This window comes from Phytophthora sojae, assembly GCF_000149755.1.
Source record: "Phytophthora sojae unplaced genomic scaffold PHYSOscaffold_1, whole genome shotgun sequence".
NCBI classification, from domain to species: Eukaryota; Oomycota; class Peronosporomycetes; order Peronosporales; family Peronosporaceae; genus Phytophthora; species Phytophthora sojae.
This window is the reverse complement of record NW_009258115.1, coordinates 4,684,961-4,698,494: the sequence shown is the minus strand read 5'-3', so window position 1 is coordinate 4,698,494 and position 13,534 is coordinate 4,684,961. Positions and strand designations below refer to the sequence as shown.

At 57.3% G+C, this 13,534-nt stretch overlaps 6 protein-coding genes across 6 annotated transcripts; 4 read left to right on the top strand and 2 right to left on the bottom strand.

Moving 5' to 3' along the window:
• Window positions 1–262: 262 nt before the first annotated feature.
• PHYSODRAFT_468786 (hypothetical protein) lies at window positions 263–1,918 on the bottom strand (the record flags this gene model as incomplete). The annotated part of the gene is made up of 1 exon (XM_009516812.1): window positions 263–1,918. One exon carries the CDS (start codon window positions 1,916–1,918, stop codon window positions 263–265), a length of 1,656 nt encoding a protein of 551 aa, XP_009515107.1.
• Window positions 1,919–2,218: 300 nt separating this feature from the next.
• PHYSODRAFT_321557 (hypothetical protein) lies at window positions 2,219–3,874 on the top strand (the record flags this gene model as incomplete). Its single annotated transcript, XM_009516811.1, has 1 exon — window positions 2,219–3,874. One exon carries the CDS (start codon window positions 2,219–2,221, stop codon window positions 3,872–3,874), a length of 1,656 nt encoding a protein of 551 aa, XP_009515106.1.
• A 113-nt stretch (window positions 3,875–3,987) lies between these two features.
• Window positions 3,988–5,547, top strand: PHYSODRAFT_470333 (hypothetical protein; the record flags this gene model as incomplete). The annotated part of the gene is made up of 1 exon (XM_009516810.1): window positions 3,988–5,547. The coding sequence occupies one exon, from the start codon at window positions 3,988–3,990 to the stop codon at window positions 5,545–5,547; it is 1,560 nt and encodes a 519-aa protein (XP_009515105.1).
• Window positions 5,548–5,910: 363 nt separating this feature from the next.
• On the top strand, window positions 5,911–6,765 carry PHYSODRAFT_321555 (hypothetical protein; the record flags this gene model as incomplete). The annotated part of the gene is made up of 1 exon (XM_009516809.1): window positions 5,911–6,765. The coding sequence occupies one exon, from the start codon at window positions 5,911–5,913 to the stop codon at window positions 6,763–6,765; it is 855 nt and encodes a 284-aa protein (XP_009515104.1).
• A 631-nt stretch (window positions 6,766–7,396) lies between these two features.
• Window positions 7,397–9,821, bottom strand: PHYSODRAFT_247622 (hypothetical protein; the record flags this gene model as incomplete). Its single annotated transcript, XM_009516808.1, has 3 exons — window positions 7,397–8,137; window positions 8,332–8,444; window positions 8,552–9,821. 3 exons carry the CDS (start codon window positions 9,819–9,821, stop codon window positions 7,397–7,399), a joined length of 2,124 nt encoding a protein of 707 aa, XP_009515103.1.
• A 2,020-nt stretch (window positions 9,822–11,841) lies between these two features.
• Window positions 11,842–13,285, top strand: PHYSODRAFT_321553 (hypothetical protein; the record flags this gene model as incomplete). Its single annotated transcript, XM_009516807.1, has 2 exons — window positions 11,842–12,726; window positions 12,797–13,285. The coding sequence occupies 2 exons, from the start codon at window positions 11,842–11,844 to the stop codon at window positions 13,283–13,285; spliced, it is 1,374 nt and encodes a 457-aa protein (XP_009515102.1).
• Window positions 13,286–13,534: the final 249 nt, after the last annotated feature.

Below are 13,534 nucleotides of genomic sequence, written 5' to 3'. Positions count from 1 at the left end.
TCAATGCGGTAACGCTGTACATTTTCATGCACCGCCCATATACCTGGGGCGATGGATCCACGGCGCGATTCATGTGGTAACTCGAGTTATCCGACTACTGCGTTCGTCTGGATGGGCCAGGATAGAAATGTCGATGAGATTGAGCAAACTTGTAGGAGACTTGATCATTTGAAGACGTTAAAGTGTGTGACTTTGTACTCCTAGATCTTTGCAGCACAATATGCAGACGTTCAAGAACCGAGACGTAACTCAAGAGTCCTCACTACGCAGCGCCCGCGGAATTCCCGACCTTAGCGGCTTCAACAATCGCGAGGACGTCGCCCTTTACTGGCAACGATATGGAGGCGTCGTAGCCGATTTCGAAGGGGTCTCTCAGCACTCGAAGGTGGAACTTGCTCAAAACTGTCGCGAGCGCAACCTTCAACTCGAGCATGGCCAGCTTGGCTCCAAGACATGACCGTGGGCCGGCCAGGAACACCAAGAACTTGTATAGCGAAATGACCCTCAACTTTCCCGTGTGAGGGTCAATCCAGCGCTCAGGCTTGAATTCAGCAGCATCTTCCCCCCAGATCGACTGTAGTCGAGCGACAGCAAACGTCGGGATAATCACACGCGTTCCGGACGGGATGAACATCCCATCACTGAAGACGACGTCCTGCGTGGCAGTGCGGCCAATGAGTGGAGCCACAGGGTTCAGCCGCAGACTCTCCTTGATGGCGGCTTCCAGGTAGACTAGTTGCTGGACGTCGTTCATGCTGGGAGGCGTGCTGTCCTCTTCAAAAAGCTGCGGTAACTTCGCTTGAAGCTCCTCGCGGATCTTCCTTTCGACGCCCGGGAACCGGTTCATCATGATGATGAACCACTGCAGACTTTGCGACGTGGTTCCTCGGCCCGCAGCAGTGAAGTTAAACGCCATGTCTCGGATCAACTTCGGAGTCGTCTCCACACGGCAAGTGGCTACCGCCCCATTGTCCTGCTTTGCTTCACGGTCCCGGTACTCGTTGGTCTCCTTAGCTAGGAAGAGCGATATCAAGTCGGGAAGGCGCTTGGACTCCACTGGAGCTGTGTCGGACTTTGACTCCATGGACTGCGAGATCACTTGGTAGATGACGCCATCGACGCGCGCCATGTCCAGCTTCAGCTGCTTCTCGTCGCCCAAGTCGAGCGCTCGCTTGAGTCTCCAGAGCCATCCTGGCTGTTGAATGCGACGATGGATTCCAATCGGAAGACGCGTGAAGGCACAGAAGAATTCATTGTGTTCTTGGCTGCTGAGCGAGTCCAGATCAACACCGAAGCCCACGCGCGTGAACACGTTGGTGGCGTACCAGTCCATGGTGTACTTGAGGTTAACTGGAACGCCACGTTGAGGCGAAGTACTGGTTTGGTTGTCCGTGCAGTGAGCCCGCAGTGTCTCGCACAAGACTGTGGCTTGCTCGCGCACGACTTGCTCCATGCTCTCGCGCATCATGTGCAGAGAGAAGAGGTGGCTGGCGGTCTTGCGCTGGTGGATCCACGACACTCCATCCGCTGCGAAGATGCCGTCGCCGAACACGTCGCTCACGAGCCACGCGCTGCACTTCCCGAAGCTGTCGAACTTGCGATGCAGGACGTCCTCGAACGCGTCAACGTCCGAGAGTACCACCGTCGTTGGCCGACCAACAGCAGCCAGCACCCACGGACGTCCTTCACAGCGTCGACACTCGTCCAGCATCCAGTCGTGGATGTCGTGTCGGTGCTTGAACATGAGGTCGAGCGTGTTACCGAGCACCGGGAGAGTCGATGCAGGGCGAGTGAACTTGGACAGCGCTCGCGCTTGCTTCCTCGACGACAAGAAGTGCCACCCCAGCAGCAACGAACACACCAAAACTCCCCATGAAGTCAGCGACAGATTCAGCGCAAGCTCCAGCGGACCCCACATTGCGAACAGGACAGCAATGGTGAAGGTTGAAACTCAGCAGTAAGCAAATTCACGAATGCCTTGCTCCTCGACGCACCGCTAGCACCAGCTCGAGCCGAAGGACTGTTCTACCCCTTCCATCGTAGCGATCGTGCGTCAAACCACTGGAACAACAATCCTCATTGTCACCCGTCGCACATTCCCTGGAAACCAACAAGCTGCGTCCTTCCTCAATCAATGCCATTCACTCTGCTCTGCTCTGCCCTGCCAGCACCTTCATCGCCGAAGAGCTCTGTCCATAGATAAGCAACACTCCGCGCGATGCCCGCGCTGTCCACAGTGCGCGTTCGGTTCAGCGGTGCCATCCTCACGAGGGATCAAATGCTTCCTGGTAGTGATATCGTTACATTCCCGTTCTTCTTCATGTCCAACATGGTGCTGCCTTTCGCCATCGCGGCATCTCTGGTGGCTGCAGCCGTCGCGTACTTCACGTCCCCAACTGAGCAGGATCGAGCGGTGTGCGAGCTGCCGACACCCCGCAGTACGCTGCCGGTGCTCAAGAACACGCTGGACCTGACCATCAGGCAGCGCGCAAGGATCTACGACTGGATCCTGGAGCAGTGTCGCGAGCATGGCGGACGACCGTGGCGCGTGCGCGTGTTGGGTCGACCGCCTGCAGTCATTTTGAGCTCGCCCGAGGCCATGGAGGGCGTCCTCAAGACGCAGTTCGACGTGTTCGTCAAAGGCTCCGCCGTCGCCGAGATATCTCACGATCTGCTGGGTGAAGGTATCTTCACAGTGGACGGCAGCAAGTGGAGGCACCAACGCAAGGCTGCAAGCCACTTTTTCTCCATGAACATGATCAAACACGCCATGGAGCACGTGGTGCGCGACCACAGCGCGTTGTTAGCTGTCAAGTTGAGGGCGGCGGCCGACAACGGCGAGACGCTCAACATCAAGCGCGTGTTCGACTTCTTCACCATGGATATCTTCACCAAGATCGGCTTCGGCGTGGAGCTCAAGGGGCTGGAGACCGGCGGCAACTGCGACTTCATGGAGGCTTTCGAGCGCGCGTCGAGGCGTATCATGGCGCGCTTCCAGCAGCCAATGTGCGTCTGGAAGCTCGCGCGTTGGCTCAACGTCGGCGCGGAGAGACAAATGGCCGAGGACATGAAGCTCATCAACGGGGTCGTATACGACGTCATTCATCGCAGCTTGGAGGGGAACGACAAACGTTCCTCATGCAGCGGACGCAAAGACCTTGTCTCGCTCTTCCTGGAGAAGGCAAGCGTCGAGTACGCAGCCGACGACCATACGGAGATGACTCCGACGATGCTGCGGGATATGTCCATGGTCTTCATCTTCGCTGGGCGCGACTCGACGTCACTCACGATGACGTGGTTCATCATCGAGATGAACCGCCATCCAGAGGTTCTAGCTAACGTGCGACGCGAGCTCGCCGACAAGCTGCCAAAACTGGGAATGGACGACACGGAGACGCCCAGTGTGGAGGACATCGACCAGCTCGTGTACTTGGAAGCGGCCATCCGCGAGTGCATTCGTCTGAACCCGGTGGCGCCGGCCATGCAGCGCACTGCAGCTCAAGACACGACACTATACAACGGAACCGTCATCAAGGCCGGCACGCGTGTTATCCTGCCGCACTATGCCATGGGCCACCTCGAGACGGTGTGGGGGCCAGACGCAGAGGAGTTCAAGCCTGAGCGCTGGATCGACGCGGACACAGGCAAACTGCTCCACGTGTCTCCGTTCAGGTTCACAGCCTTCCTGGCTGGCCCGCGCATGTGTCTGGGCATGCGCTTCGCCCTCGCCGAGATGAAGATCACGCTGGCCACGATCCTCAGCAAGTTCGACCTCCAGACCGTGGAAAACCCAGATGGCTTCACTTACATCCCGTCCGTCACCTTGCAGGTTAAGGGCCCCGTAGACGTCGCGATCACTAGAGCGCATGCATAGAGAACGAGAGACGACCGATGCCTAAGTGAGACTATGACACATTTTGAAGTGGCCCGACCACTTCTGACCCCACGTTGGGTTTGGTCTCATTTAGCGTCTCGACCCGTTGAACGATGAAACTGGAGGCGATAACGGCCTTAATCTCGCCCGCGTCGGTGGCCGCGTCCTGCGTGGCGCTGTTGCTCGTGTACGTGGCGACTCCGTCGGCTCATGATCGAGCGGTGAAGCATCTGCCCACGCCCGAGGGGGATATCCCCGTGTTGCGCAGTACGCTGGAGATCGTCAGGGCGCAGAAATCCGGGAAGTTCCATGACTGGGCCCTCGCCTACTGCCGCAAGTTTCAGGGCAGGCCCTGGTGTCTGCGTATCCTGGGCAAGACCCCCAGCGTCGTGGTCTGCTGCCCTGAAGCCTTCGAGGACATCCAGAAGACCCAGTTCGACGCGTTCGACAAGAGCCCCTTTGTCTCGGCAGCCATGTACGACGTCCTGGGCCACGGCATCTTCGCTGTTAGTGGGCCGCTGTGGCAGCACCAGCGCAAGACTGCGAGCCACTTGTTCACCACGCAGATGCTGCAGTACGCGATGGAGGTGGTCGTGCCCGAGAAGGGCGAGGCGTTGGTCAAGCGCCTCGATGAGATCAGTAAGGCGAACCAAGTCGTGAACATGAAGCGGCTGCTGGACTTGTACACCATGGACGTCTTCGCCAAAGTCGGCTTTGATGTGGATCTCCACGGCGTCGAGTCTGACCAGAACGCCGAGCTGCTCGATGCGTTCGATAGGATGTCCGTGCGCATGTTGGAGCGTATCCAGCAGCCCGTTTGGTACTGGAAGCTGCTGCGCTGGCTCAACGTTGGACCGGAGAAGCAGTTGGCTGAGGACATCAAGATGACGGACGATTTGATCTACAGCGTGATGTCGCGCTCCATTGAGGAGAAGACTAAAGGCTCGCGGAAGGATTTGATCTCGTTGTTTATTGAGAAGTCCGCGGTCGAGTATACCAAGGGCGTGCACACGAAGAAGGACCTGAAGCTCATGCGCGACTTCGTCATCAGCTTCCTGGCTGCCGGTCGAGAGACCACAGCAACGACAATGTCGTGGGTCATCTTGATGTTGAACAGATACCCCAAAGTGCTGGACCAAGTGCGTCAGGAACTTAAGGCCAAGCTTCCGGGCCTCGCGAGTGGGGAAACGAGAGCTCCGACGTTGGAAAACATCCAACAGCTCGTCTACCTCGAGGCAGTGATCAAAGAAACGCTGAGACTCTTCCCTGTTGTTGCCATCACGGGCCGCTCAGCTACGAGAGATGTGCGTCTGTATGAAGGCACGGTCATCAAGGCAGACACGCGGGTGGTGATGCCGCACTACGCTATGGGACGCATGGAGACTGTGTGGGGTCCAGACGCGAATGAATTTAAGCCGGAGCGATGGATTGACCCTGCAACGGGCAAGGTCAATGTGGTGTCGCCCTTCAAGTTCAGCGTATTTCTCGGTGGTCCACGCGTGTGTCTGGGCATGAAGTTCGCTATGGCTGAGGTGAAAATCTCGCTCGCCAAGCTCTTGAGTCAGTTCGACTTCAAGACAGTGAAGGACCCATTCGACTTCACCTACCGCTCGTCGATTACACTGCAGATCAAGGGCCCGCTTGACGTCGTCGTGTCTCGACTTAAAGCATGAAAAAGATGAGAAAACCACGGAGAAAATGTGCGACTCGACGTAGGTATTGTGCTAACGGTCTTGTCAAATCTAACGGTGTGATTGTTCTCAACATTCGGTAAAGGATTTTATTTTTCACAACCTTGGTGAAATCTCCTTCCTCACAAGATGGTGGTGAGCTACGATGAACTCTGGGTCTTTGGAATAGTATGTGTGGCACTCCTCCTAGGTTATTTGGTGACTCCTTCGGCGCAAACCCGAGCCGTGCTCCATCTACCCAAGCCTCCTGGTTATCTGCCAGTCTTGATCCGCGTTCAGCATTCCGGGCGTTTCCACAATTGGGCTCTCAGCACGTGCCGCAAATACGAAGGCAAACCTTGGTGCATGCACGTTCTTGGGAAGGCCCCCACTGTGTTCGTCTGCACCCCCGAAGCGTTCGAGGACGTTGAGAAGATTCAGTACGAGGCGTTTGGTAGGAATCCGCTCTTCGTTGAGGCAACCACGGACGTTCTCGGGCAAGGAGTCTTTGCCATCAGCGGCCCGTTGTGGCACCACCAACGCAAGACTGCGAGTCGATTGATCTCCACGCAGATGATTCAGCACAACATGGATGTGGTGGTTCCGGACAAGTGCAAGGAGTTGATGAAGCGTCTGGATGCTGCAGCCAGCGAGGAAAATCCTATCGATCGAGTGGTGAGTCTGAAGTGGAGGCTCGACTTGTTCACCATGGATGTCTTCTGCAAGGTCGGCTTTGGGATTGACATGCACAAGATGGAGACGGAAAAGATCATTGCAATGCTTGAAGCTCTGCAACGGTCTTCTGCTCGAATCGTTGGGCGGATTCTGGAGCCGAGCTGGTTCTGGAAACTACGACGTGATCTTAACATCGGAGCTGAACGGCAGTTCACAAAGGATATGGAGTGCGTGAATGACATGATCTGCGGCTTCATCGCCCCCTCCATTGAAGAAAAAGCCCAGCGAGACCAAGTTGAGGCTAAAGAAGATGAGAAAGATTCTCGTATGGATCTCATCTCCTTGTATCTTGATCAAGACGCGGCTGATAACGGGAAGGACGCACCGTTTGACCCCAAGAAGCAGCGGGATTTCCTCGTTAGCTTTCTTGCTGCTGGCCAAGACACCACGTCGACTTCGATGTCCTGGTTTGTCGTAATGATAAACCGCTACCCGAAGGTATTGGACAAGAATTCGAGGCAAGATGCCGGACCTTGCGAGTGGTAAGCAAACTGTACCAAGTCTGGAGGACACCCAGCAGCTTGTGTACCTTGAGGCAGCAATTAGAGAGACGTTGCGGTTGTTCCCAGTCGCTCCGATCAGTGGCTGAACGGCGACGCGGAATGTGACGCTGTCTAACGGAGTGTTCCTGGTCAAAGGGACTTCGGTCCACATCCCGCACTACACGATTGGACGGATGAAGACTGTGTGGGGTCCTGACGCTGAAGAGTTCAAGCCCGAACGATGGATCGACCAAGTTACGGAGAGAATCACACCGGTGTCCCCATTCAAGTTTTCTGCCTTCTACGGTGGACCGCATGCGTGCTTGGGCATGAAGTTCGCAAATGTCCGAGATCAAGATCACGCTCGCTGCCCTGCTGAGCCGCTTCAACTTGAGGACGTCGAGAGATCCCTTCGCCTACACGTACCGCATGGCACTCTCGCTGAGGATTGACGGCGGCCTTGACGTTGCTGTTTCGCATCTAGAGTGACGACTGCAATAGCTCCTTGACCATCAAGAAGACGCAAAACATGGAGGTTTGGAACAACATTGTGCTATTCATTGAACGTCCACTTTGAATATGAAAACACCTACACGTACGCTTCAACATCGGGCCGCTCTCCCATCTCTAGCTCCCTACGGACACGCGCACTCACAGTTCTCCGAGAACTCCTTTCCGTTCGGGTCCTCGGGCACGTCCAGCGTCGGGTTGCGGTCGAAGAAGCCGTCGGGGCGGAAGCTGAAGCCGGCGTAGTCCACGGGCATGACCGGCCAGTCCTCGACGCGAGGGAAGTGCGTGAGGCCGAACGTGTGCCAGACCACGATGTCCTCGCCGTCCACCGACCGGTTGGCCTTGGCGTACGCCGGCAGACCCGAGTAGCCCGGGTGCTGGTTGGGCGTGTAGCCGGCGGCCCACATCTCGTCGCGCGCGTACTGCGTGACCCACAGGTGCTTGATGGCGTACTGCGCGCGCTTGTTGATGGAGCTGTCGTCCGCCGCCAGCAGCAGCGGAGCGCCCTCGGGGTACAGCACGTAGCCCGTGGGCCGGCCCAAGCGGTTCAGCTTCTCGCTCGAGGCGATCAGCCAGGCCCGGCCCAGCTTGTTGTCGGCCTCGCGCTGGGCGTCGCTCTCGCGCTCCAGACGCGTGGCCACCCGCTTGAAGGCGTTGCCCACGGGGTTCTCGGGGCTGATCGGCAGGCGCTGCACCTCGAGCTCGTCGACGTGGCACTTGTTGCCGTCGATGGCCACGTCCAGGCGGGCGGCGAACAGGTGCTGGTGGCACGGCGCGCCGAGGCTGTGAGGTACCAGCGGTACCAGCGCCACCAAGCAGTGCTCCGCGGTCGCAGGCGAAGCTCGCCAGCACAGAAACCGCTGCGACTGTGGGAGGTCGCTACCTCTCGTTGCCCCGCGCGGCAGCGGTTAGCAACTGACAGACGCAGCACATTAGCAGCTTCAGCAGCAGCAACAGCACCTACCAGCATAGCAAAGCATAGGTCGGTTAGGAAACTCCTTCAACACGAGCAAGGGTCCCAAGGCGGCGGCGCCGAGCTGCGCAGCAGCTCGGCACTCACTTCCGCATTCTCCAGCTGGAGCACAACCAGCTCCGCCGCCTTGGTTGTTCCCGCCACGGCATTCTGCCAAGGCAACCTCAGTCTCCTACCTTCCGTTCGTCTTCTGCCCGCACCTTCGTGCTGAGATCAACTCTGCTACGCCTACAGCTCTGCAGACAGCAAGTACACGACTTTCAGCACCTCTCAGAGGCGAGGCGCCATCTCGGTGGCGAAGTCGTACTCGCCCTCGGGCCGGCCCGACGAGAAGACGATGCCTTGCACTCGAGCTCGATCTTGCCGTCCAGGTAGAAGTACCAGTAGAAGCCGTAGTCGTAGTTGCCCACCGTCACGAAGAAGGAGATGACCAGCCGGCGCTGCCGACGCACCGTGCCCTTGTTCGTGACGAAGTCCGTGTGCTTCCAGAGCGTGCCGAAGTCCTCCTCGTGGATGCAGATGGCGTTCTTGAGCAGCATGGGCTCGCCGAAGGCGTTGGCCACCGTGGCGTCCAGGTACTGGATCTTGCCCAGGCAGTCGCAGCCGAGCACGAGGCAGTTGGCCAGCCGCCCGAACTGGTACTCGCCCGCGTCGAAGTAGTTCTGCCACTCGTGCGTGGGCTGCGGCTCGCCGTAGGGCACCACCATCTCCGAGATGGCCGCGCGGTTGAGGATCGGCCGCTTGGTGCCGCGGTCGGAGAACGAAACGTCGTGCAGCGTGAGGCCCTCGCGGCCGTTGAAGCCGATGCGCACCTCCCAGTTCTGCCACTTGAGCACGTGGTTCTCGACCGTGAAGCTCGCGCCCTCGGGCTGCGTGATGCGGAGCGGCTTCATGTCCGTGCGCATGGGGCCGGACAGCTCCGGGGAGAGGTAGTCGCCCGACTCCATCGGTACGTGGTCATAGCCCGTGTCAACGAGGCGGAGCACGCGCTGGTTGGTGAGGTCGACGTGAGCGACGACGCCGTCGATCGGGTGGGCGAACATGGAGTGCGTGTTCTCACTCGCCAGGAAGCTCAGCACGCGGATCATCCGGCGACCGACTTCTTCCTCGTAGCCGAACACTCCAGTCGACAGCGGGAGGTGACGAACAATGCTGAGGTCGGTGATGCCGCGCTTGGCCAGAGCGGCAACGTAGCCCGGGTCAGCCATGGTGATGGTTCCCGCCAAAACGAAGTCTTCATCAAGAATCGGCCCCCAGCCGTCGGTGGCCGGGTTGAGCTGGCGGTTGTGAATGACCTTATGGGCCGGCACGTTCACGACCATTTCGCGCGCCACGTTCGTCGTCTTGTCCAGCACCAGCACGCCGATCTCACGAGGGACGTCCTCGCCGGCCTTCCAGCCGTCGAGCGTCTTGTGGTCAGGCTCGCGCAGCATCACATACGAGTAGCGGAAGTTGGGGCCGGCGTAGCCAGCCTCGCCGACGATCTGCTTCATGCTCTGCACTTCCGCAGCGGTGAGAGGGTCGAGCGGGTGGACGGCCACGTCATTGAGCTCGGGCGCGCTGGCGTGGGAGCACATCTGCGTTGAGGAAGTTGGGGAATGCGCGGCACGCGGAAAATCCGAAAGTGAGTCCTGTAGCGCGGCTGAAAGCGTGCAGTGCTCTCTCTACCTGTACAAGTACATGTAGCAGTCGCACTTTGAAGTGAGAGGGCCAGAGTCGTTATACAGCACGAGGAGATTTGATGAAGACCGGTCTTCCTGCTGCCCATCGGTCCCGTTGGATTGGTTCTTTAGATTACCGCTGGTGGAGAGTACCATCATCGGCCAGCTCGGTCTCCGTCAAGCGCGGACCGCATCGACCGAGAACGCGTGAAAAACACACAGCAAATCAGGGACCTTCTAATAAAAGCATTCTGGGGGTTGCTCCCCCAGACCCCCGCAGTAGAAAAACTAACTCCGAGTTGCGGCAATGGGTCCGCTCGCTGGAATGCTCGTCGCTGGGCCCGCCTCCGCAAATACCGCGCGGCCCTGCTTCGCGGGCACCCCGCGCGGGTTTGCTATGGCTACGCTCCTCGCAACCGCTCACTACCGCCTTCTAATATGGCGGACCTACCCCTAAGGATGTGTGTTTTTCAGACTTTTTGTGTGCTTCTACTATTTACTCGCATCGACCACGTACGCCAGGAATGCCAAGTATTTGGCCAAACGAGAGAGCTGGTTTTACGTACGAACCAAGCAGATAGGAGAGGCCGTCGAAGGTGACGCACCGCTGCATGTTCCGGTGGGGGCTCTGAGTGGTGCTGACCCGGTCGGCGTCATGCACGATGTGATCATGAACCAAGCGGATTACCAGGCACCGGAAGCGTACCACAATCGGTCGGAGGACACTTTTGCCACTCGATCAGGATCGGATAGCGGACAGAGCCGGTGCGATATGACGTTGAAGTTGCATTGGCCATCAACTCGAAGCAGTGCATCGTTGAGCTGCATCCAGACTGGAATCGAAGCGAATGCAGCCCCAAGGTGATGGAGAGCGTCGGACAGGGCGCCGCGCTTTCGATCCTTTAGCAGCATCTCCGGCATGGGTAGAACTTCAAGCGTACCATCAACTTTCTGCATTCATCAAGTCCCCTGCCGCAGTGCATTTACGCTGCAGTACAACCACGACATGGCAATCTCCATTCGTTGCTTGGAGCCGAACCCCTAAATTGGAGTTCGACGTGTACCGGTCGGTCTACCTTGAGAGCGCGGCATGTATGGGAAGGCCTTCCTTCAAATCCCTCCCAATCCTCACAACTGAAAAGCACCCCCAAGATTTCAGCCTTAGCTAGAATCGAGATGCGCGAAGCTGATAGTACGCCTTGTGAGAGCAGCCCTGGGGCTGCTCAAAAATGATCGAGAGGTACCATCATCATCCACTGGAGCTAATTACGCCAGAATATCGTGCCCGCTGTGCCTATGCTCCCGTTTAACATCCGTGGCCTGGTTCAATGTGGCTTTCGATGACCGATCGGTTCATCGCTGTCGCTCTCGATGCCAGGGATACAAACTTGAAGTTGGCTGCGCTTGCCCAACGGCAACTTGATCCGCTTGCCACTGGACTACACCGTACCGCCGGTATCCCAATATAATGAGTGATGCTCAACTCGCCCCAACCAGCAACTTTCCATGGTATTTGATGTAGAAGTGCATTGAGGCAGTGGTGAGCTGCTAGTGAAATGCTCCAAATAGTAGGAATCAAGGACAATGCGCAGCACCATGTACAGCAATACTTGTTTTCGTTCGTTGCTCCAAGTTGGGACTGCTTACCTCTGCTGGAACCCTACTAGGGAGGATTTTGTACCAAGTCAAAGTTCAACGTGTAACACGGATGACGATCGTTGAAGCGAGTTGCTTCGAGCGGGCAAGTCAGCCAGAGCACAGCCAAGTTGGCTGAGCCAACTGGGGCCTGTTAAACGCTCCATGGGCTGTCTTCACGTTGCTCCTCGCCCCATCTCAAGCTTGCCTTGCACTACAAGTCCGCGTAAAACGGCACCCCGGCGCTCCAAGTTTCACTTTTCAAATTGCCGGTGATCGCTTCGACTTCTTCTTGCTCTGAATGGCGTCGCCAACTGTGTATCCTTCCGTCGACGGCCTTCTGACACCAGAGAACGAGGGTCATCGGTATGCCAAGACCCCGCACCTATGGGCTCTGGGCGTCGGCGCTGTCATCGGAGGTGAATTCTACGGTTGGCAGTCCTCGCTGATCGCCGGCTTCAATGGGCTCCTCATCCTTCTGGTGTTCGTCACGACGCTCTACACGCTGCTGACATTCTCCATCGCCGAGATGTCGGCGTCGATCCCGTCGGGCGGTGGCCCGTACGTGTTTTCACTACACGGAATCGGCCCCAAAGCCGCCTATTTCGCTGGATTAGCCGAGATCGTCAAGGTCATTTCGACTGTTGCAACGACCACGTACGGTATCTTCCTGTACCTGGACGCACTGTTCGGTCTGAACACCAGCTACGCCCCGATATGGTGGATCGGCACCAACGTCCTCTTCGTCTCGCTCAACATCGTGGGGGTCGAGGCCACGTTCCGAGTACAAGTGTTCGCGACATTTCTCTCGACAGCCATGCTAGTCGTCTTCTACTGCGGTTCCTTCAGTCAATTGGACTACACGACGTGGGTCGTGGACCAGAATTGGGAGTGGACGACATGGAGCGACTCGATCCAAGGCCTTTCGTTCGCGTTGTGGTTCTACTTCGGTATTGAGGAGATGCCCCTTGCTGTGGATGAGACCATTGAGCCCGAGAAGAACATGCCGCGTGGAATCATCTGGTCTATGGTGACGCTCGTGATCCTGGCCATCCTCACGCTTGTGTGCAGTTCACTCATTTCTCCAGGGGCTGCAGCGGTTTATCAGACCACAGCCCCGCTGGTGACTGGATACAAGAGCGTCTTTGGAGACAACAACGTCACTGCCGGGTTCACGTGGCTCACCGTGATTGGCATGATTTCTGGAAACCACTCCTTCGTGTACTGCATGAGCCGCTTGTTGTTCGCCATCGCAGTTCCTCACGAAAGTGCACCCCACCCGTGGATCCGCGTACGCTGCGCTGATCGCTGGGGGCGTTGCGAACCAGGTTCTCGCCATCAGCCTGTTCTACATTGTCGGGATTGTGGACTTGGGGAGCGTGACGATTAATCTTGCGCTACTCGGAGCGCTGATCTCGTACTCGTTCCAGTTGGTGTCGTTCATTATGCTGCGCATCAACCAACCGGATCGTCCGCGGCCATACCGCAGCCCCTTCGGTATTGCTGGTGCTGTGGTCTGCTTGTTCTTGTGCCTCGTGTGCTTTGCCGCCATCATCTACAGCGGCACGTCGAGCAACAACTTTCTCATCGCAGTCATTACTGCAGTGATTATATTCGTGATCGGGACAGTCTACTACTTCAAGGCGGTTCTACCACGTCTGAACAGCGAGAAGTTCAACCAAATCTCGCCTCGGTCGTCCAAGAGTCTGCGGCAGAACCTCATGAGCATCCAGAGTAACGTGTAGGAAGCGTAGCTGTAATTGCCAGTCCTTGGTGACTCCATACCAGTGGTTGTGTACGTGTAACATCAAAATGTGTTCATTAAGAAAAAAAAGCTATCGTACTTGAGTTTCTGTTGCCGGAAGAAGTACTAGTGTGGTTAAACGACAGGAGATCCGTGCACGTTCCAAATCAACTCACCATTCCGTAGCTACGCACTCGTCATGTCGGCGTTGTAAATCATGATAAAGAGTTTATCGTGCATTTCCAGATCG